Source organism: Scomber scombrus, chromosome 20 (assembly GCF_963691925.1).
Source record: "Scomber scombrus chromosome 20, fScoSco1.1, whole genome shotgun sequence".
In the NCBI taxonomy this organism is placed as follows: domain Eukaryota; kingdom Metazoa; phylum Chordata; class Actinopteri; order Scombriformes; family Scombridae; genus Scomber; species Scomber scombrus.
This window is the reverse complement of record NC_084989.1, coordinates 18,077,717-18,103,288: the sequence shown is the minus strand read 5'-3', so window position 1 is coordinate 18,103,288 and position 25,572 is coordinate 18,077,717. Positions and strand designations below refer to the sequence as shown.

At 36.9% G+C, this 25,572-nt stretch overlaps 1 protein-coding gene across 1 annotated transcript in view; it reads right to left on the bottom strand.

The window, feature by feature from the left end:
* The window catches only part of LOC134001951 (cadherin-18), a 68,301-nt gene that overhangs the window by 25,089 nt on the left and 17,640 nt on the right, over positions 1-25,572 (bottom strand). The window contains exons 3-7 of the mRNA XM_062441157.1: positions 18,286-18,405; positions 6,486-6,653; positions 5,096-5,283; positions 3,823-4,076; positions 51-187 (exon numbers count right to left, since the gene is read on the bottom strand). Of these exons, the coding sequence (XP_062297141.1) occupies positions 51-187; positions 3,823-4,076; positions 5,096-5,283; positions 6,486-6,653; positions 18,286-18,405 (867 nt within the window). The remainder of the gene's footprint in view (positions 1-50; positions 188-3,822; positions 4,077-5,095; positions 5,284-6,485; positions 6,654-18,285; positions 18,406-25,572) is intronic.

The following is a 25,572-nucleotide window of genomic DNA, read 5'->3' as shown; positions in this document are numbered from 1 at the left end:
CTTGCCCACTTGTAAACATTTGGTTTATGGAAAGCAACCTGGGTACCTACCAACCTCCGAGGCCATCACAGTAATGTTGTGCCAAGGCATGTCTTCTCTGTCCAGAGGCTGCGTCGTCTTGATAACTCCACTGCTCTCATCAATTCTGAAGTAGCGTACATCCTCCTCTTTGCTGTCCAAGAAATATCTGTTGGGAAAGGAAAAACAAAAAAAAAACATAATCTTGTATAGCCATTGAAGATGCATTATAAAACAACTGATGAGGTATCACAATTCATGGAGATGGCAGTGGATAATCTGCAGGCTATAGAGCAAAGCTAGGTGTTGGTGCCCAGTAAGCATTGTTTTCTTGTTCTCCAAAAGATGTCCAAAAGTGTTTTAGGTGTGTAGATTCATCATAACTATTGTTTAAACTATTGTTTAAACTATTGTATTTAATAGCTGCTTTATGTTGAAATATATTCATTGCTATGCTGTTGAAACCACGGTTAGATGTAACATTACCACCACATTCAGTCCAGCTCCTGTCTAACTGTCTTCTGACCACTCAATCCAAATGGTAAGGATAGAATCTGCATTAAAAATACTCAATGAAAAAAGTATTGAGTTAAATGCCTTATAAGACTACATAAGCACATGAAGTGTGTTTTTGTGCCCTGGCTTTAGTTTATTAGATCCATTGAAGTCTTAGAAAAAGCTCATTTATTTACTTACTTAGTAACAAAATGTATGAATACCAGAAAAACAAAAACTTGAGGCAATGATAACAGATTCAGTCAAACTAAATCATGCAGCCAAATGAATGAGAGTGCAGAAACAACAAAAGCCAAAGGGGATGTTCTTATGCCTCTTTGGTTTTCTAAGTCTAGTACCACCTCTGACGCATATGAATAGAAGAATCCCTACTGCTTTTAAAAGGACTTAAGGTCTTAGCAGAATGTTCTGAAAACATATATTTCTGAGTCAAGAGCAATTATCTTCAATATTTAATAATGACAAAAGGCGATGTTCTGCTGGCAATGTTTACACTGTTGTAATGGCTTACTAGCAACGCTGTTATCAAACTAGAAGCAAAGCAGTCTGTGGAATACAAAGCAGAAACAGGCTCAGCTGTTACTCTCATGAGTTGAAGCACAAAATGAGCATTAACTATGCATTCCCTAATTTATCCTTAATGACCTATTAACACCTTTAATCCAGCATTCATTCTCCTGAGCATTAAAGAGTAACTCAACAGTTTTCAGTTCACATAGAAGATGGAAATAGTATAGGAATAATAATGGCAGGATTGCACTTGTTTGAAATAATTAACTCTTTATTTATTTTCTTTTTAGCTTGATTTGCTTACAAGTGTACCGAGCAACCTCAGTAGGAATGTTTTCATGATTTATTAAATGCTTAGGCTCATACGAGCATGACAGCTTTTCAGCTGTAAAAAAAAAGAGTTTGGTGCTAAGGGTTTGCTTTGTCACAAAGAAAGGCATATTACTGTATGGCTTGTAGGGAAAATCCATTGAAACACATCTTCAGCACTCTTAATTACAGCTAGTGGTGATGAATCTTGAGTAGTTGTGTAAATAGTCTCTAGTTTATTTATCTTACTCCTGCAGATAACTAGCAAAAGTACAAGCTGTTACAGCATGTATAATGACTATTTTCTACAAAACTTTAATAGTGATAAAACAACACTTTGGTAAACATCTGGTTTTGGTATCAGATGATCTGAATCTGAACAACAAGAACTACACACATACCTACATATCTCCATATCTAAAAATAGCCTTCTCTGGCTAGAAATGTAGGAAATTATTCTGAATCAAAGTGAAATACAATAAATAAGGGACGATTAAGAACCACACATTGCACAAAGACCTTGGCATGCACTACACATCAGAAAAACTGCATGTGTACAGCCATGCTACAGTAGTAGCCACATGAAGCAGCAATGCTTATTGCAAAACAAAATCATTGGATGGAGAGTAAATCGTTGTTATTCTGACACCATTATTGCAAGTGAGACTAAAGCGAGTTCAAAAGTTAAAAGTATGGTGTGATCAGGCATTATTTTTATGGTCTCTCCTGACATTTCATTATTGTCTATTCAAATTGTATGAGTTAATTTGATAATGCAGCTGCTTACAACCTAAGAAACACAATCTAACAACAAATTAGTCAGTTAATGCAATTTCATTCACAGGACTGATTTGATTTCATGCAAGGCTTGACAGTTACCAGGTCAGGAAGTTTTCCAAACTATTCCTGATGATTATAATAATGCTTTTAATGAGAGCAAACAGAGGTAATGCACCATCAAGTTCAGACCAACATTTGATATGTCACTTCAATAACATGTTTATTTCATTGCATGCATGGGCAGACTTCTGATGATCAAAGGAAGCCAAATACTAATCCCTGCTGTATTCTGCATTCTGATGCCAACACAGGGAATGGTGGCACGGTTGTTTAGCTTTTTTCTGGGTTCAAGTGGATGTCATTGAAACATTTCCTGCTACCTACGTCTTTATGTGGTGAACATTGGGAGTGATGTACTATAGGAAAGGAAGAGGAGGAGGTATCCCACAAGGAAAGCAAGGAAACTCTTTCATATGTAGATTACCTTCTTGTTTACTAATGATCCTTCACAAAGTCTTAAGTTACTGAAACAAATCAAAGAATCACTTTTACTTTACCCCATTTCAAATTGTACGTCATTCATCAAGAATCACAGAGCTCACCTCTTAAAAACCCGGAGGACAGCAGAGTAATCATGATTCTCACTGCCCACTGCTGTTTAAAAAAGCCCAGGGCTTCGTGGCCTATGGCAAGGCTTTAAACTATGATCCTATAACATGTAATCACTACAGAAAATAGCTTCTTATTGATATATCAGCAATACTCTATCTCATGAGAACTTTCATGTTTACAGATACTCTATCATTTACTATAATTATCTGATTATCCCCCAAATGAGATGGCTTCACTATGTTGCTGATATAATGAGTGGATATGAACCATTTAGTGCATGTTTAATAACAGGAGCATACATAAAGCTATTTAACTTAATGTTGTACATCCATCCATTTAACATAATGCTGTTACATAGTATAGTCACACTATGCTACACATAGTATGGCCTGAAAAAGGTTCAAAACCATTTGGAAAGTCTCAGATTTGGTGGACCCCAGTTAAAGGTTACAATAACAAATTCAAGCTTAAAATTTGCATCTATAAAAAAGTACAATTATATGCGGCAGAGATATGACATGCAAATTGGGGTTGCACAAACATTTCTTTGAGGCAAAAATAATCTTATTAGTTGTCTTAAACCTCAATGGGCAAAGCCAAAACACCTCAACTCTGATTAAAAGATAAATAAGTAATTCATAATAAGCATATGACAAAAACAGACTCTGTCATGATTAAAACTCTTGCATATGCATAACGAATGCCCTACTAAGATAATCCGAAAAGATATGGTAACCAGGATTATAACATTTTTATAAATCCATCTGGCAAAGGCTGGTTTCTATATATAAAAATGTTTTTGGCTACCAATTAGTTGACAAAGTGACAGTCATATTGGCTGTTAGTCACAGCTGAAAGAATGCTCAGCCTCCAAATAAGCCTCATAATATTAGCTACCTCCTCTCTCACCATTTACTTTTGCAGTGGGATGATCTAGTCTGTGTTTCTTAACAATAAAAACCTCAATCCAATGCACAAACAATAAGACAGAATGCCAGCAGACGAGCTCTGCATCTGAATATTTTGTAATCATTTCTGCAGATTGTACATGTAAATATAGGAGTTAGAGTGTCTTACCTGACAGGGCTGTTCCTGCTGTCAGGATCTCGAGCCATTACAGCGCCCACCTCTGTGCCACTGCGTGCGTTCTCATATACATCCATGATATAATAATCCATAGAAAACACAGGTGCTTCGTCCACATCCCCAACTGTGATTTTAAGTGTGGCAGTGTCTTTGAAAGTACCAAGATAGGAAAAACGAGGATCCATGTGCGTATTCATCCCCTCAATATGGAGAGTATAGGTCTTCTTCCTCTCATAGTTCAGAGGCTGTTGGTTAAAGAGAGAAAGGTTGAAATGATTAGCATACTCATTATACAATACCGTAATTACACTTTACAATACAAATACGCAGGTGGTTGTTCAGGTGACACACGTGAATGTTGAACAAGGTTATCTGAATATGCTGCATGTCTACGCATTAAACTCAGAGAAAATTGTAATCTTTTTACGTTTGTGCCACTCAGTTCAGTTATTACTCTGCCTTTTTTGTGTTTCTTATTACATTAAGACCACGAAAAGGACCAATGTTAACTAAACAAAATGATATGCACTGTAATTAAAGAGTAAATAAGTACTTTGAATGAATTTCATAACATGTACGTTTACGACATGATTTAGTTCACTCTGGTTTTTATGGCATATACTGTATAGGAAATTAAAGGTATCCTGTGTTGTTTTCATTGCAAACAAAAAAGGTTTTGCTTACATTCAACACTGCTGACCAATAAGTTGTGTCTGTCCCACATTTTGAATGTTTTTTCCTTTATTATTCAAAGGATAATTGGAATAAAAATTAGCTTTTTATTACCTTTTTACAGTTGTAATTCATAAAGTTTTAATTAAATCAAACCCCATTTTTGATACTATTTATGGTCAGCATTGTTTCCTCAACAGCCATTTAATGTATTTCCGATCTGTAATTATCTCTCTATTTAATAGTTTTTATTGATAGTGGCGGAGTCCATCATTCCCGCACTAGAATCAGATTGCCTAGGCACAAGGGATTTGCCGGAAAATGATGCAAGCATGTAACCCAGCACAATTTTATCTCATTGCTGTTTACTGTTCACTTTCTCTAAACAGTGTCAGAGTTGTATTAAATGACTGCTAATGCAACAGGAACAGCCTGTTTAGTTGCTTTAAAGCACCCTCAGGGGTCAAAACCCATAGTGCATAGGTCTGCTTTCAAACAGCAAAAAACTCTTACATAGGTACATTTCCTGATATCATTTCCTAAGGACTCTCCAAAAGATCACATTTATGTGTTGCAAACAAGATGTTCTTACCTTTTTGAGACTCAAGATTCCCTCTCTTGTATCCCTCTCCGTGGATATGGAGAACGTGTTGACCCCCTCTGAGTTAATGATGCTGTACTTGATGTCTGCATTGATGCCAAGGTCCTCATCATTGGCTTTGATCTTCCCTACCGGTTTCCCTACTTGAGCTGATTCAGGGACGTACAGCTGGTAATTTTCTGTGGATGAACATTGATGTGTACCCATTTAAAGACAGGGGGAAACAATGTTTTAAAGAGGGTCTGATCTGCCACACATCGCTGTCTGAATGTTCTCCTTAAAGGGCTTGGCTAAGCAATTTGATTCTGTCACCATTTGTTCCTGAGGGAATGTCATTAAAAATACTCTGCAGTGCTTCAATTGACATTAAATGCTAAACCGAGGTTGATGGCACTGCAATGGAGCAGCTCGAACTCTGAGGCAGACGATTATTCAGAAAATGTTGATGGTTTTGAAATAGTTTTTCATTACAGCACAAATTGAAAAACTCAGAACCAAAGGGGATTGTGCTCCATGAGGCACTTTCAAAGACAAGGAATCACAACTTCATCATTGCTTAATTACTAAGTCGCACAATGATGACACCTAATACATCATTGTAAAAAATGGTAAATGTTTTGTAAGGGAAAACCTTAATAATCCATGATTTGCTCTCTAAAATATCAAAAGTTGATATATAGTTAATCAATGTGTGCATTAAAAATCAAAAGAAAGTTGTGTTGTCTCTGCCAAAACTGAAAGACATATGTTTTCTTTTTGCATTCAAGCAGAAAATGAAAAAAATACACTCAAACAGATAATTAGCCTGACTAATTTGCAAACATTATAAGAACACTTTTCCAACGAAAATACAGTATAGAGCTCTTATAAATTCTTTTCAGGTAATGTACCTGCCCCAGGCAGCCATAGTGGAGGTCTTTTGCCGAAGGCCAAAAATATAGTGAGAGTACTGAGAGTACAGCTTATTGAATTTGCAGCTACAGCTTGGCCGTTTAATGTAACGCTTGCTAATGCATTTAGTTGAACATTGGCAGCAGTTAGTTGTTAACATTAAAATTGGTTACTTTGCTAAAATAGCCTTCTTGCCAGCAAAGAAAGCCAAAAGGCAACCATTTTCTCAGAGTATAGCTGAGTTTTTGTATGGAGGCAATGGCCAAACATAATGAACTGGCTTCCAGTTTCCTAAATGTAATATGCTTTATTTCTACAAGCCATAACTATTTTTATATTGATGCAATTTTCCAACAAAGTTGTTATACGTTTAACTATTTTCTTCAATTATTCTGAAAAGTACATCCTTGATGGTGCTGAGGGTCTGATATAAACTGAAAAGCTTGTATTTTGTTTTTGGAACGTGTCTTCAGATGTGTTGTGTACGTACTTTGGGGAAACTGGGGGGGGTTGTCGTTGACGTCTGTCAGAGTGATGTTGATGGTGGTAGAGCCAGAGAGACCTCCGACCTGGCCTGCCATGTCTTTGGCTTGGATAACAACTGTGTAGTGTTCTCTGGCTTCCCGGTCCATGTCGGCTAAGGCAGTCCTGATGATTCCTGCATGGTGAGAGTAAACAAGATAATATGAGATTAAATGAAAATAATATTTATAAGCTCTCATGGTACAAGACATTTATTTATAACTGCATGTTACAAGATGTTATGGCCATTTTCTTCCACCAAAACCTTTTTTTTAATTCAGTTTTTGGACTACACATACTGCACCATATCACTCTTTCCTTTAAATAATAACCCCGTAAAAGTGTGACTCTTTCATCTTTGATTATCCCAGCCTCTCATTGTCAAGGTTAGCCTTTCCTCACTTTTCATTATATTTAAAATGACTGTGCAACCTTGGATCAGGGCAGAATGAAATAACACAGCAAACATAGCCGTGAACTTTCACAATGCTAAATAATTGATATATGACTGCACCTCTGTCCACTACAGAGAAAGTGTACACAGGTAAAATGCAACATCGTAATAAACTAACAGAGGCAAAGAGTTTGCTTCCTGTGTTGCTGTGTGGTAGGTGATTTACTGAATGTAATAGGTACATGTCTTGCACGTATATGTGTCTGTGAGTGTGTCTGTGTGCACAGTCTTAACATTTCTGTTTGTCTATATTAGGTTTTTTTGTGCACATATCTTTGCTTGAGGGTAAATTCACCATCTTAGCTCCTGAAACCACATCACCACATGGAGCCTGATTCAATATGTTCTACCAGTTACATCAGTTTTCAATGTAACTCTGGCTATTCTCCAGTGCCAAGCCCCTCTGGCAACCATTGAACTTATGTTCTTGTGAACTTGTGAACCCTGCAATTATACACAATGGTTGACCAGGAGCAGTGAGGAAATAACATGGTGTTGGTCACAATGGAAAATTGACATTGTCCCTCTTGACCCCTGTTGTGAGTGGAAATCACAACAAGCAACATTTGATGAGATGGCTTTTGAAAATGAATCAAGGAATCACAAACATCACTGATGCCTGGTGAAAGTGTCTTATTTTGGGAAGTGGTTTACTTTTTAATTAGAAAGTGCCAGTCACATGTTTTGCATGAGCCATACAATGCATAATCTAATTCTACTAATTACATTATACTTGCATTATACTATTTGTACCCTTTTTTGTTTGGAGGGGGGCTTTTGGGAAGAAGCCAAGAACACCAAATTTGTTCAATGTCACTCCTGCTTTTTTTCATTCTACTCAAACGAGATGAATGCAATTAACTGTAATTAGCGCTTATCACAAACATGGCTGATGTACTGTATGTTTGCTTTATGTTGGCAGGCAACAGATCATTCTCACCATTTCTTAGAAGATCAACCTTTATGTCTCTGTCAAACGTTTTCAAACTCATTTAGTTTTAGTTTAGCTGACAGCAAATCCTGGGCTGTCAGTGTCTTAGGAATAAATACAACTGAACTTTTCATTTTGGAGGCAACATCATTAAGGAAGCTCTGTGGAAATCAGTTTTACTTGATTTCCATGCGAGGGGGTTAATGCACTATTACTGTATATCATAACCACAATTATAAAGCAATATAGCTAAGCTTTCTTTAATAAAAGTAGTGGCGTTAATGCATACAGTTTCATCTGCAGCTTTACATTTGCAACAGGATGTGAAATTCTTTTTTTGATAAACAAATGAAGGGAAAAAGTGACCAGAAAATTAAGATTATTATATTACCTATTGCGATTGTTATATATAACCGTATGAAACTCTCTTTATTATGTATTAATTATTATTTACATAGGAAAATCATTATGGGCATGGTCTTTCAAATACTTTAGTTTCATACATTTATATGATATATTTCAGTAGTTTCTTAGAAACTACATTGGACAAAATCTTTAAAATACTGAATATTGCACATTTTAAAATATGTCTGAAAGAGATCTTTAGGAATTGACCCGAATTAATAATGAAATAAATGATCATTTGCACCAATTATTCTGTTCAGTTGCTGATTTAAACTGTAGCAGGTCGAATTTCATACAAAATCACCACTCTGGACTTAACTGAAACAGTTTTATGATTTCTTAATTTTACAAGAGGGGGCTAAAGCTGTGTTACACAATCATTTTCCTCCTTCTTTCTTCAGGACTCTATAGACAGAAACTAATCCACTCGCCTCTGGCAGAATAATCATTAAAAGTGGGTCAAGGAGCAAGGCAGCCAACAGTATTAAGATCCAGGGGATCTTAGGTCACATATCATCTGTCACTCTGAGTTGTGGCTAAAGTGCACAGACTGCCTGTGAACCTGGATTTGCCAGCAATGAATCTTCAAAAGGAAAATTATACTATTAAAAGCATTATTAAATGAGTTAAATAGTTATATCCATCAATGGCAATAGAAATAAAGTAATAGTTATTTGAGCAGAGGGTGTTTCTGAATTATAACCTTCTGCTGCAAAGTGTATTCAACACTTGACCTGAACTATTTTGTAACAGCCAAAATGTAACCATTAAAAACATACAATTGACAAGGTGATGATGTTTCTATGGGTGTATTATATTCCAAACTACGTTCACACTGCTATGAATACACTCTCACCTAATGATTCACTCAAACCATGTTAATATTCCTCATATGATGTAGACTTTCTTCCATGAAAGGACAGAATCAATTGACTGGTGATGAAAGAGTTTTTAAGCATACAATGTCATAGTCGACTGTATATCCTCAAAATCATCTTCACAGTTACACAGAGGCACAACTTGTAAAATCTTTTGAGATAAATCAAAAGATTGAGCTTCTTTTTTGTAAGGTGCTTTCAAACATATCATGGTAGTTCGAGAATGTTTTATATATCAACTCTCAGTGTCTACTGTTTGTATGGTGTCATTTTGTGTGTATTATTTCTGCTTTCAAAAGAACAGCTGTTAAGTAGGGCAACAAGCTAGGAAGACACTAATGTGTTGCAGGGCTTTATTCCAAAGGATATCAAAGCAAATATATGTACTCTGACTGCCAGGTAGGTTCCTCTCTGACATGATATGAAACACTCTGTAAGAGCAGCAAATTCATTTCATTCACCCTGCACATTTATTTAATTAATTCTTCAATATTATTTCTGTGGAATAGTTCTTAATTTAAAAGTAATAATGCTGGTTAGGTATTATGACTCTCGTTCTAGGTGAATAAATACCCTAATTAAATGTGAGCTGATTGACCTGTGAGCCGGTGGTGAATTTGCACAAATATTTGTCTGCTTTTCCTTTGGAGTAGCTGTGGCTCAGGTAGGAGAGCAGGTTGTCCACTAATTAGAAGATGTGTGGTTCGATTCCCAGCTCCTTCAGTCCACATGACTTTGGGATACTGAACCCCAAATTGCCCCTGATGGCTGTGCCAGCACCCCACATGGTATCTTGCCACTATGGGTGTGTAAGTGTGTGTGAATGGGTGAATGTGGCTTTTAGTTTAAATGTGCTTTGAGTGGTCTGAAGACTATAAATGCACTATGTAAGTGCAGTCCATTTACCATTTACTTTCAAATGCCAAGCAGACAGTGACAGAGTGTTCTGTTTGAACTGTGCCCTCACACCCCTTTTGAAAATGCCAGAAATATATGTAAAATACTGTGTGAGAACTGTTGAGATTTGTTATGATGTCTACTTCAATAATATGTTAATATTATACAAGAGAGAATAACATTCAAGCTACATTGCAACAGAGACATTAGTGTGACAATAAATAAATACTGCTAAGTAGTGCTAAGTAGTGCTAAGTAGTTGTAAGTTAAGAGTGCTAAGTAATTGTAAGTTAAGAGAGAAGGTACTCTCTGAAGAGCTGGGCCTTCAAGTGCTTCTTAAAGACAGAGAGGAAGGCCCCTGCTATGGTGGTTTTCGGCAGCTCATTCCACCAACGTGGAAATACAAATGAGAATAACCTGGATTGCCGTGGTTGTACGGCCGGCAGAGCCAGGCGACGCTCATTTGATGAACGTAGCATCCGGGGGGTAACATGTGCTCTTACAAGAGCATTCAAATAGGTGGGAACATTCCCAACAATCACTCTGTAGGCAAGCATAAGAGAGTTGAACTTGATGCGAGCAGCTACAGGTAACCAGTGGAGCTCGATAAGCAGCGGAGTGACGTGTGCCCTCTTTGGCTGGTTGAACACCAGTTGCACCGCCGCATTCTGTATCATCTGCAGTGGCTTCACCGCGCAGGCCGGCAAGCCTGTTAAGAGAGCATTGCAGTAGTCGAGACGGGACATCACCAAGGTTTGTACCAGCAGTTGAGTGGCATATTGGGTCAGGTACGGCCTGACTTTTCGGAGGTTGAATAGGGCGAAGCGGCATGACTGGGAGACGGCGGCAACATGGTCCAAGAATGTCAGGTAGGAATTACACTGGCTTGTCATTCATGCTTCAACATCATTAGTTCATTCATCAGCTTATTCTACTGATGCCTCCACCATCCCAACATTTATTTTAAAATGTCTAAGTTTTCATATTGTTTTTTTAACTAAAATCAATTATTCATCTGTTTAAGAAGTGGTTATTTGTTCTTTAAGCAAAATTATTGTTGCTGTATTCTTTGAGATCACCCTAAAACAGCAAAGCTTTTTCTGCCAAATCTAACTGTATAACCATTTTCTGTAAGTTGTCAGTTCCTTGACTTATATGATATATCTCTAACTGTAGTACAGTACATTTGAATACACAGATGATCATGATCGTCAGCCCACGCCTTTTCCCATGCAGCTGACGGCTTTATATTTTTGGTACTTGCAGCATATAGGCTAAAAGTTTCCTTACAAAACTGACTTATTACAAATAAAAAAAGTTGATTAGACTGAGTGGAAACTTGGTGTAAAATAATAAAAAATTATATTTTACTCTCACATAGCAGAAGTACAAATATGTAACACTGAACACTGTACAAGTTCAACTGCACAACACACTGTTCTTTTCAAATGCCAGGTCTCAGCATGGATTCGCTGCTTTTCTTGGTTTTAAAACTAATCAAAGTGCTTTCAGACACTTTCCTGTAATGATGTGGCCTCTGAAAACTCTATTGGTGGTCTGTTATTAACTGTCTTAGCATTCCTTAACATGAGGTCTTTGAGACACATAGACCTTGGCAAGTGGCCACACTTTCCATTAAAACAACACCAAGACAGACGATCTGACCTTTCAAGTCTCTTATTACCCCTTTACTCTTGAAGGTGCATCGCTCCTGAACAATATTTCACAGCAGTGGGTTTGGGAAAAATGAACACACAAAATAGTATGAGGTTTTCTTTTTTTGACAAGGGAATTCCACAGCAGTGAGTTTCTGCTGTCAATCAAACAAACAAATAAGAAGCTTTGCTGTTTATGACCATTCAGATACTAAGTTTCCTTCTCAATTGGTAGGAAGATATGTGACCTCAAAGAAATGCGTGGCTACACATTCTCCGCTGGTGCAACGCAGCTTTATTACAAATGTTCAATCACTGAGTGGCATTCATTTTTAAATGAAATTCTTTAACAATACAAAAAGGCCAAAGGGGTATTCTTTGGAAAGAAAGAGTAGCTGAAAGGTATGTCAGTACTTTGACATGAAGATCACACCCCTGAACTCCCTTTCCTGACCATTTCGAAGCCGTAATACCTCAGATAGTCTCCGCTAAATCTCTATGGAACTCGTCAAGTTAATTTAGAAAATAATTGAGAAAGAGCTGACTTCCGTGAACCTAGGCCCATTTGACACAGTGAGGTGGTTAGCCTTTTCCTCAACCTCCCCAGTCTATTAGAGTTGATACCATCACACTATCCACCTCTTTGTCTGGCTGGAAACTTCTAAAGGAGGACAATCTCCTGGGTGAACAAAAAGGATTATAGGAGATTACTAAAGCGCTCTTCAATCTTCAGCTTCAGGAATCTTGGTTTTTGGCCCACTCCAATTCAGTGTTACTCCTGTGTGTCTACAATCTGGAGAAAATGGAAATGGATAATATCACCAATAGTAGAACTAATAACAACAGAAATCATAATAGCACACCTCTTATTTTTACTTTACAAACTAGATCATATGTCTGATTAAGAATACTTAGTTGGATTCTCAAGGCTAAAGCATGTCTGACTGACAAAGTGACAGCTTTGCCATGATCCAACCAGAGGTAGGACTTAATCCATGAACTGCAACATGGATTAAGTCTTGATCTGTGTCAGCTCCTTCAATAAACTTGAACACTCCCAAATCCCAGATCAGCAGAGAAATTAGCCTATTTAGGATGCAAAAGGGACTTGGGAGTTCTGCAGTGTGGTGTGTGTGCGAGTACAGATGTGAGGTGGGGTTGGGTGTTGGGGGAGGAGGGGCATTCGAACTATGAGACTCAAGAAGAACAACCTTGATGTCTCTGCGGGTGAGTGAAAGATGCACAGTAGTGATGGGAAAGACAGGAGTTACGACCTGACTATAAAAAGGATAAATGCAGCCACGGTCTGAAGATGTTCTTTTGCTGATATATAGAAAGCTCTTATTAAAACTGCTAGCTGGCAGTTTTGAGATTTGCATACCATGTAATCATGTCATTCCATTGCAGCTAATGTTCCTAATATAGTTAGCATGCAACTTAGCTTGCTACATTACAAGATTAGTTATATTTCTTAATATTGTTAGAGCATTCCTTGGCATTGCAAGATAAAAACTGACAAAGCTTTCCGAAGGTAGACCTGTCATAAGTTCAGGTATCACTTTCACCCCGTGCAATTTACATTCAGTGAGCAGATAGAGGTCTGTCCATCTAAGACTCAGTTGTCCTTGTGCATCTGATCTTGTTTTTAACGAAAGAAAACAAAAAAACAACAAAAAAAACCAACCCAGACAAGTCACAACATGAGCAGCAGGTAGGGGGTTCAAGGTCTTTCTAATCATGGCTATTGTTGGAAACTATCGCTGGAGAAACCCGGGCCACCCAAGTAGCTGTTTTGTGAAAGGCAACAGGTGTTGAAATTTTAGAGGAATAGTTAGACATTTTGAAAAAAATATGTATTTGTTCTTGAGCCCAGAGAAATCCGAAGATTGATATCAATTTGAGGCTAAAGCCAGCAGTGAGTTATGCTTATGTTTATCTTGGCATGACGACTTGTAAATGGGGCAAAAAAGCTAGCTTGGATGTGTCAGAAGTCTGTCTACCAATACCTCTAAAGTTCACTAATTAGCATGTGTAACACATGATACAGCTCCTTGCTAAGAAATGCCTTCAGCACATAATTTCCTGCAAAATCATGAATTGTAATAGCTACAAAAAACTTTGTTTTTTGCACAGATTAAGCAAACCAGATAAAATGTGTTAGTAGTCAGAGGTGCATGTAAGCAGATTTGCTTCATATTTAGTATATATCTCATTCAACAAAGCAACAAAGCCAAAAAGTCAATTTGAACATTAGAACTGTTCCTTTAGAGTATAAGAAACCCACAAATTATTTGATTGTTATTTTGGTGAGGAATATTAAAAAACTGGCTGCTCCACATGTAGTAACTGCAGGAAGACAAGGTCTGCAGGACATTATACATGATTAGGTTTTCACTCCAGCCACACACTGCACCAGGTGATTTCACTGATTAGTCTCACCACACACATACACACCTTCAGTTTCACTGTTCTTTATATAGAGTGAGGGACATCATCCAATTTCGAAACTGCACAAATCTGCCCACGATTATAGCTCACCCCTAATGTGTTACCATTTTGTGTGGCAAGTCTATATTATGTGGCATGCATGCTGTATATGATTATGGACTCATTTATTCAATAGATCTTAACAATTAATCAAAATTAGACTCAGATTTTGACAGAAGTCTTGACTATCTTTCCCTGACTGAAGACACCTGTTTCAGAATATGTCTAATGAAGGACGTGCATGACACCTTATCTCAACACTGATGAAAGGTGAAAGGTTGCTACTACTTTATTTTAATGCATTCATTAGCACGTATACTTGACATGTGGTCTTCATTTGCTTTTTTTATGAATTAATCACTTTGTCAAGAATTGCATCAACAACAAAAATTGACTGCTGAAATGATCATTAAATTTGGTGACTTTTACTTATGATGACCCGACAATGAGTGGTCAGTTAGAGTAGTTATGATAGAAATGCAAACATCTAGCAGCACACACAATCTGGAATGCCACACTGGATCACTTGAATTAACACCTTATATTGCTAGAATGATTATAATTATAGTCACACCTAACTTTTACAGAATGTTGTGTACTTGCTGACAGTTCCATCATTTTATGTATACACAAATAATGAGGAAATTACTTTTGTTCTCCATGAAAGATAATTGTATGGTCATGCAAAGTATTTTGGAAATACCAAATTATTATAAAGCGGTGCAAAAGCTGCCATCATTTGTTTTCTTCTGCATACATTCTTTCCCCCAGGCTTTCCATCATTATCAGTTGCATCTGTTATTATATTATTGTCTTGACAAAGTCTGAATGCTCATTTATTTCTCCAGTGAAGTAAATCTAATCCTAAATTTGTATCTCCCCTTTTTTGCATTTTGTATGACACCATCATTGTGCATCAATTATCATTTTGCATCCATGACTGAATCTTATTTCCAGTGGAAACACGCAGCTGCCTTAATGGCGTTCTCTGAGTTAATAAGTCAGTTAATAGAAGTATGAACTGTGTGTCATTTTAAGCTGTGGAACAGCCTACCTATCCAGGTCAGAGCTGCACAGTCTGTTGAGCACTTTAAAACACTGCTGAAAACCCATCTTTTCTCCTTGACGTTCAGCCACAGCTAGGCGAGAATCCTTGGCTTTTATTTTATTTTATTACTTACTTTTACTTTACTTTTTTAAATTGAGCTCTTATTATTCCTTTACTGTTTTATTTATTATTATATTTGTGTATGATTCTATTGTATTTTAACAACTGTACAGCACATTGGTTCAACTGAGGTTGTTTTTAAATGTGCTTTATAAATAAAGTTTGACTTGACATGACTTGACTTGACTTGTATTGAACTATTTACATGCTGTTCTTAGTTATCTGATCGTTGAAATGCAAAATGTTGAATGCAGTTCAAAACAGTTATCTAAAATATCAAAGAGAAACCAACCTTTTGAAGCTTGTTTGAGCATTTGATTATCTATTTAGTTACTTAATTATGATTATTTTTATTGTGTTGTATTTTTCCAGTGTATAATTTTAAATACTGAGCAGGTGTCACTATCCATATACTGTATGTATTTTGGGTTTTTGTTTTTGTAATTGTGTCCATATACCTCCTTGAGGGGTAATTGTGGAGTTAAATCAAACTGAAGTCCTAAATTAACCTTTTATTAATATAGTAATAAAATAATAAAACATATGTTACTATGTTATATTATTAAGTCTAACTCCATTTGGAAAGTGAGTCTTAATAAACACTATACATGTTTGTGATTTATTCCAGATTGTGTACAGAAGGAAACAATGTAAGTTTTCTTTAAATAGTATTAAACGGGTAACTGCACCAAGGCTTACAACCTAACCATTTAGAAACAGTAAGATAATCAAATCACTCACTTTGCATTATTATTTACAATAAACACACCATACCCCAATTCAGTTATGTAGTGGCATTACAGCCATGCAGTATTTTCCATTGACTGAAAGACAAGATATACATACATACATACATTCTTAATCTATAACAGCAGATGCTCTTTATTAAAATAAAGAACAATATTTTAGTTTTGAAAGCTACAGGGTACAAAGCATCACACATACTTCATGGGGTATATTGTTAAAGTTTCATGAGCTAAACCACAAGTTTGTGATTGCTTTGCCAAGGCTACCTGTTATATCAGCACTTTGTTCTGCTACAGAGTTGAAATGTGTTATACACTATAACTGCAGTTCCATTACAGTACCATTCAATTAATTTGCCAAAAGGTTGGACAGGTCTGTTGTTTCATTTTCTGCTAGATTTGAGATCATTACAACCACTAAGCCAGGGGAAAGAAGCCGGTAAAACAGTTCACTTTGTTGCTTGCTGAAGATTTGGGTCAAGTCAGAGACAGTCCTTTGGGGATTCCTTCAACACCATATGTGCCGACCAAATGCTATCATTACCCTTTGTCCTTAAATGACCTTTCCTCTTACCTCATGGGTCTTGTAAAATCTGCCACTGCTGCATCAGGCCACAAGAACAAGGTCATATGGGGAAAGGTGGATTTGTCCGTGTGTGTAATGCATGTGTGTATTTTTAATCCTCCTAATATTATATGAATTCCCCATGACGGTGCCTCTGCAGTTTAAGCATTATGGGAGCAAGGTACATGTGGATAGAAGGAGGTGTAAGCAAGTTAATACACTGTGAGACAGATGCAGAAGCAGCTTTACCTCCCCAGTGCGGTGCTCACATTTGGCAGCATGCCAACACAACTGCTTTAAGACTTAGCATATTAAAGATCACATGCAGGTACAACTCCCTCCATGTGCACGTTTTCCACTGACCACTGGAGTTCCATGTCCTAATTTGAGTGAGTAGCGTTGATTGCCAGTGGCAAAAACAACAGCCGACTTGTATAAATTAATATGTGTGGGTGGAATAGTGCTGTGCGGAGAGTGCAGCTGGCTAGGTCTTCGATCACGTACTCACTCCTCTGCATGCCCCAGGCTGAATTACAATGCAGACAAGATGCCGAGTCAGCTCAAGCAAAACAAGCCATCTAATGTGTCCGAAAACATTGCATATGGAGAGGGCAAGTACAGTCAAAACGTGATTTAAGACAGTTTACAACTAAAGTAACATGCTGTATAGTTGACAAAATATATGGTGTTGCATGAGAAAGCCCTGTTTTTAAAAATAGACAATACTTGTGCCTTACCACACCGCTGTAAAATTGCTACATCAATCCCCATTGCATTTTCCTTCGAGCTAAAGTCAAAATATTCAGCAATTCATTTGTGTTGCTCATTCAACAAAGAATTTGTGTTTTACATGGGTGGTATAGTCTCAAAGGGGCCAATAGTTGTTCCAGACAGCAATGAATCAATTCATACAAGTAGATTGTTGTTCATGTTAACCGACAGCAGCAGCAGTAGCAAAGACAAGCATGAAAAAACTTCCAAAATAGTGTGCACTCACACACTCACTTTGTGAGACAAAGAGATATCAGACGTAAACAGACAGGCACTCTCTCACAGCAACACATTTTTCACATCATATAAAAGTTATATGTCTTGCACTTTAGAAGGTTTATTAACATTTAATAGATTCTAGTAGAGGCTTCTCAGACAAAAGATGGATTTTGAAAACACTGAGTACTACCTGTTGTGGCCTTCCCTGCTTTCAGTAGGTAAGAAACAATGGCTTTTTGAATGCACCTCTACAAATGTCTCCTTTGACCCCTGAGGAGTTAGTTATGGCCCACAAAGAATGGATTGCATGCTCAACAATATAGCAGTTGTATGAGTAGTCCATAACTCTACTGTGGCTGCTTTAGCTTTTATGATGTCAGACGTGCTGCAATAACAGAGCAGGATGTTCACTGCAAGAAGCGTATGGTGCAAGGATTTCACAGCATGATATACACATCGCTTTAGGAGATAAACAATGAAGATTATAACAAAGTTATTACTCTCATTTATAGTTATAGTTACCACACTTGCCAGAGAGACGGTGCTTGCTTTGTCTAAGCATTTATCTCAAGCATGCACATTTATACCACACCTGTTTTGGGGTCAACGGAGAAATATGGCTGTCCTTGTAGAATACTGTAGACTATTCTGGCACTGTTTCCATAGGTGGGATCGTCTGCATCCGTCGCTGTGACTTGCAACACAGATGTTCCTAAAACATGAACACAGTAAAATTATTTCCCCATGATTATTATTATTATGTTTTTAATATTAACACAAGTATATTGATGTGCTTTACTATATAGTAGTTTTATGTTGAAAATCTCCTAGCAACCTTGTTTGAGGCCATCAGATCCAATGAGCATTACTGTGCATAAAATCTGAATATATGATAGCACAGATAGAAAGAGAGAGATACTTAAAATGCTAGACATGTCCCAAATAGAAAAAACACAGAGTTGCAGTTTCAGGAAGTCGCCCAAAGAAACTGCTTGCTACACGTTGACTTAGCATGCTTGACATAGTAATAACTCAGTGTTTCACATAATGTGATTTTTTTTTTTTAAACAGAAAATCTGATATCTGAAAGAACAAAATGGTAACTCATTAAACCAGTAAATCCCAGTTTCCATTGTCACAAACGCTGCTGTATTTTTGATTGAAGATATTTCTGTAAATGTATCCTAACTCCAAACTTTTCATGATGGCTTCACTTTCCATAAGGCAAGGTCAGGAAAGGCAGCTTTATTTATATAGCGCATTTCATACACAATGGCAACTCAATGTACTTTACATAAAACAAACATTTAACAGTAAGAATTGGAAATTACAAAACATAAAAACATGCAATTTGAGAAATAAAAATAAAACCCAATAATAGTAAAAACATGGACTACTAGAATAGAGCATTACATAGAAGGTTGCAGCATAAAATAATGATTTGATTTAATCATTAAAAGGACATACAGTGCAAATGGAAGATTAAAATTTTAAGTGCTTTGAAAGAGCTCAATCGTAAGCACAGGAGAAGACAAGTGTTTTTAACCTGGATTTAAAAATGTTCACAGTTGGGGCTGATTTCAGTTCTGCTGGTAGTTTGTTCCAGTTGTGTGCAGCATAACAGCTAAAAGCTGTTTCACCATGTTTCGTCTGAACTCTGGGCTCCACTATCTGACCTGAGTCAGTAGATCTCAGAGTCCTACTGGGTTTATATTCTACTAACATGTCATTCATGTATTTTGGACCTAAACCATTCAGTGATTTGTAGACCAGTAGCACAACTTTAAAATCTATTCTATAGCTGACTGGGAGCCAGTGTAAAGACTTTAGAACTGGAGTAATGTGCTCTGATCTCTTTGTTCTGGTTAAAACTCGAGCTGCAGCGTTCTGAATGAGCTGTGCTGTTTAATGCGTTTTTTGTGGGAGTCCAGTCAGAAGACTGTTGCAGTAGTGGAGTGTACCTGAGATGAAAGCATGAATCAACTTCTCCTGGTCTGTTTGAGACATAAAACCCTTCACTCTGGATATGTTCTTAATCTGAGTCTATCAGCATTTAGAAGCGGAGAGTTGTTGTTGACTGCTTAATTGGGAGCAGGTTGCTGGTTGTTAACTGGTTTCATTGCAACTGTGTTTCAATTCATGTTGGGTACTACATTTCACCTCTGGGCACAGAAATTAAAATGGATACATTTGTAATTAATTTCAATATAACTAGCCTGCAGTCAAGACACATTTCAATGAGAAATAAATACATTTATTACATATTTTTTATCTTTTGATAATTACAGTTTTCTATGACAGTTGTAATAAATAAAACTACAATTTGTATCTCTTATTTTATTGCCATGGACATGAAATGGTAATGGATGTGTTAGTTAAGGCTAGTGAAAAATGGCTGAGCAGAGCTTGTGCCTTTTCCAATTTCCCCTTTGGGAGTGTTGGCTGGTATGAGACATCTGATATCTACATTTAACTTGTTTGTATGGCATTGCCGCCTTTATTTAGAGATATTAAATCTAAACTCAAACACATGAACACTAAATCTGCATTTGAATTATCCTTAGTTGTTGAACAGTAACGTATGATTATTCTACATTCTACAGCTAACCGAATATATGAAATAAGTCAATTTGATTTGCTTATTTAAATAGCGTTGTCATAATAGCCAGCTTTGTGTGACTAGTTTTCCAAGATCATCAATCTTTGTGGAGCCAGTTAGAGCAAAGAAACCTTATGCTGAACTTCCATGTGACCGGTCTCTGGCTGTTATTTTTATTGCTATGTGTTATTTTTTATTGCCACCTGCGGTTCTATTGAAGGGTCCAGGGCCACGGTTCAACACTGTAAAAATTGATGTTATCTGGTCGAATGCTGTGGTTAGCTTGCTAACAGCCATTATGTGAATACAAAATCTCTCAGGTTTAACAGTGACAAAATGACCACTTTCACAATGACCTTGTGATAGAACATGATCATATAAAAATATAGTGTAATGATACAGAAATACAATTGCTCACAATCGCTGTTGCACACACCTGCAATGTGTGTTACATCACCTGAAAATCACTGGACATTTTTTAGCCCTCAAATGGAAAAATGGTATCAGAACAAGCATCTGTCTTTGTTTTCATGATATTCGTATTACAAAACATGACTTTAGACATAAAATGATTTACAAACTTGGAAGAATGGCTCATTATTTACAAATTTAAAACTGTGTGTAAGGCACTGTGGTTTAATTTAACACTTGAAGTGTTGCTCAAATAGCATTACAGGCTTCATTAACCTATTATAATTGCATGATGAGTGCATTATAATTGCACTACAAGCTTTATATAATGCATTCATTTATGTAAAGATCATAGTATGATTGTGTTAGGAGACATCTAATATGAGCTATATACATCAAAGGACCTGTAAATCGTCTGGACACTAGCTCTGTTGTTTTCCTTTGGGAATTAAATAAAACAAGTGAAACTCACTCCACTGTGTCCCAAAAGATATGAGTGAAATGCCAGCCATAATGAACCATGTACTCCACAGCATGCTTGGGCACTCTGTCAACCTTGCAATGAAAATTGCAGTGGGAATTATTTTGACTTAATCGATTCTGGGATTGCTTTGGAAGCTCAGTCAGTTCCCATCTATCTAAGGAAATGCATTAGTTATAATGCATTAGTACATCATTTAATTGATAAACTTTTAATCAGTCTGGGTTAATGGCTTTAGTAAAGAACATCTTCATCTGTAACCTTTTGTATGATTCATATTTTTGTACAGTTTTGTTTAGGATGCTTAAGAACCAGATCACAAAATGTTGTGTATGAATAAAAAAATATTTCATAAAACAAAAATCTTTGTTTCATGTGGTAACTGTGGTAACAGTGAAATGATTGCATATTTGCCTGATAATGTAGACATTATTCACTACTAATCGACTGCTCAGTGTGCTTCCAGTTGCTCACAAATCACTTCAACTTAGGTGTGTTCAAGTACTGCTCTGTATATTTGGTACTATTAAGGTGACAAATGTTACATTAAAAAAGGTGTGACTTGACTCATTAAAGTGAACACTCAAAACTCAGCATGTACTTGTTTGAGGAAAAAACTGCTTCACTCATGCAGTACAACTCTGCTGGAAATTTGGTTTTAAAGACTTTTAAGGTCACAGTCCCCTTTCTTCTTGTTACAGACTTCAAGGAGAGTAAAGACAATTTATAATACTACCACAATTATAATTTTGTAGTCTGTCTTATAGGGTGAAATCTCTCTGTTAGTGCTAACTTATAAAAACTCAAACGATTAATACTTTGCAGAGGTCATTTGGGAGTTTTTGGACCCACAGTTAAACACAAAACTCCTTTTGAGGGTGGTACGCCTTGATACATTTAGGTATGGGAGACACCTTCTCTTCAAAGAACTCTGATTTTAGATAGCAAAGTCTGTTTAAAGGTCTTGGGGAGTACTACTCATCTGTGAAAAGCTTTCTGAGGCTCCAGAGGGAGCAGCAAAACATCTGATAAAATGGCTGTTAGTACTACAGAATGTTACATGAATATGAAACATCACAATCTCACTTGAGGTGTTTTTTCAGCTGTTTTGCAGCTCCCTTCATGTCACATGTTCGTATTTATTTAATGTTCTATAGTACTAAAACTGTGGGAAAGTTATAATACAGGATCATTTCTGCTTTACTGTTGGCCCGGGCGATGGCATCATTATGTATAAGTTATTATAAAATATAAAATATGACATTTTAACTTGGCTTAACATATACTGATAAACATTTCCCTTAAAAACCTATTCTCATACTTTGTCCCATTTTACACTTTGATCACCTTCTTTAGGTTTAAATCCATACATCTCCACCGACCTGGCTGGACTCATTGCCGCAACCACAAAACATACAGTAATACACTTTTAAAAAATCAAGGTTGGTCTCTGGAAATGGATTACAGCTAAAATGTACTACATTCTTCCTCAATCTGAGCCAAGGTTTTTGTGCTTCATCAGCACTTTCATTTGGGCAGGACATGAACAAATCTCATTTCATAAATCTGTACCATAACAAGTCTCATGGCCATTTGTGAAATAGTCACAAAACTTTATCAATTGATTTGTGTTCATTGACACACATTTTCCAATTTTTTTGTGACACTCAGCACAACTTTCAAACTAATGTATTTGACTAGGAAGTATATTTCATTCCTGATCATGTTTGAGTGACTGATGCCATCTGTAACATCTATATAAGCTACAAATTTCCATGTTTGGAGGCGGCAGGTTGTGTGGCAAAGAAAGGACTTTACTGCAGGATACTGCTGTTTGCCTCCACTTCTTTAATGTATCTTGATGCAGTTGTCAAATGTGACTTTTTGGATAGGCCTGCCATCAGATATGAATTCTGATTAGAAAGTGTGCAAGAAGTACATCTCATAAAACATGAAGTGCATGGAGGTTTAAAGCAACATTGAAAATTGTGTTTTAGAATTGCAGCTTCTACTGGTCAATGCATCTACTTTAAACCACAGTTGAAAGAGGCAATTAGTGGATAAATCAAAACTATGTGTTCAGTCCTGTAAGGAAATCCTGAATTTCTATTTTGTTTTGTTTATAAAATGTTAGATATTCACCCATGTGTGCCATCCTGCTTAATATGCCAACATTCATTTAATCATAACTGTTTATCTCAACAAGCTATCGCCTCTACCTCCGAGGTTTAATACCACTATTAAACTGTGATTTTCCCAGAAGTGATATGGTTGACAGGAAACACTGATATGGTTACTGATTCAATTTAGAATCATTTCAACTGGGAGAGATACAGTAGTAGGAAATTGATACTCCTTTAATCTGGCTTTCAAAAATATGATTGTACAATTGGATGGGAAGTATGAAATAGAAATGTTGGACTACCTGGCTCATGCCCAGCTAATCAATTTAGACAAAAAAAAAGAACATTGCAACCAATTAGCCGCCACACTCCCAGACAGCCCCTTCCTGCACTTGGGAGCGCCCGTATTGACAAATGCTGGGGGATTAGTGCTCTGGAGTGTGAGGACAGTTGATTGTTACAGCCGATTTGACGCTGCAGACGCCGAACCAAAGAGGGATTACTTTAATGTACATGAGGAAAAGAGGGGGCGTAAAAAAAAAAAAAAAGGGTAATTATTTTCCCCTTCACAGTCCTTGATTTCCTCCCTCGGGTCATCAATGTCGATTGATTCTTTTTGTGCAACCGATGATGAAGTTTTCAGCGAACATTGAAACTTTGAAATGAGTAGTCTTGTTAGAACTAAATGAAGGATGCCAATACACCGATTAATGATTTAGGCATATTTTCATTTCCCTATTATGCGCTCATTTACAGCTAAAGATTATTGCTACTGATTTATCAAATATTCAAAATCATTTAAAGAAAGCGCTAACATACTCTGCCAGTAGCAACAGCACCTTTATATACAGTACAAACCTAAAAATAAAATAGTGGATGATCCCTCAATAAACATTATTCCACACATAACACACCGGAAAATACAGTGCAGCACTCTCAGAAGAGATTAAGACATGTACTTGACACATCCGACTTACAAACAAATACTGACTGGCAAAGTTGTATGTGTGTCAGCCCTGTCTGTTCATGAATATTCATGCATGCAACTAGGGAGATATTGACTGTTTATAAAGAGGGCGCCTACAGGTCTATTGGGGTTTGCATATTTAATCGGTTTTGCACATTTCCATCTTCTTGCTGCAAGAAGCCGATGAAGCTGTTCATTTTCTCTGAGGTATTTTCTAGTATTTCAACTTCTTTTCAGCGAGTGAAAGGATTATTTTGGACAGACAGATATAAATGGAATGTTTTTTGACAAACTCGCCACCACAAATGTACTATCTTATAGTATATTAGAAGCACGATTGCCCTGACAGCAGTTTGGCCACCATTTGGACAACCTACATATGTTTTGAAGGAGTGCTGTGAAATATTTGAGCACCATACTTTTGAGCTATTGTGCTGTGAGGCAGAATCCACTGGACTGAGAAAAGGGTGGCTTTTGTTCACTTGAGCTAAAAACAGAACAGTAGGATAAAGAAATAAAAAATAGATGTTTGCCACATGATGCTTGGTATAGCGAAGAGCAACTGTCTCAGAGGAGGTGGATAGAGGCTTTTCATTCTTCCATGATGTGGAGGATTCCACAGTCTCGATGGCGGGGATTGCTGTGGAGGCACTATTGAGTGCTTTATAAAGACCTGCCCACCCGGGAAAGCATCACAACAACCAGAAAACAAAGATGAAAAAGAGGACTCCACTGGCTTACAGAAGATCAAACATTTTGGAGAACATTATCACAGAGAGGAGAAACTAGAATGCTGCACAGGGCAATAACATGTCCATGATCCTACAGCAGCACATAGTCATGAGCCTATTTGAAACATACACAGGACTTAAAATCAATGATCTTGTCATAAGAGGTTAGTCTTTCTCTAAGAATATAATGGATAGAAGAATATCTCAAAGCAACAAAAATAAAAATCAACTTCAATTTTTTTGTTTTTGTTTGCTTGTTTGTAGATGTGTAACAGTGCACACAATTCACAGTTCAGTAAAATGTAGGTACTGCAGAAAATAACATGTTGGCCTTTTATAGTGAAAAATTAAACATCTAATAATGGCTCAATGGCTAAAACTATAACTGAAACACTTGAGTTTTGCTGCAGTGGAAAAAACAAAACAGGTTTTCTGTTTCCTGCAAGGAGTCAGGACACCTGCTGACAGCTGTTTTATGATGATTTATGGTCTAGCTGTATATAAAGTAGTTGAAACTAGCTCCACCTTCAGCAGCAACAGTAACATGCTGCTTACTTACTGATGCTT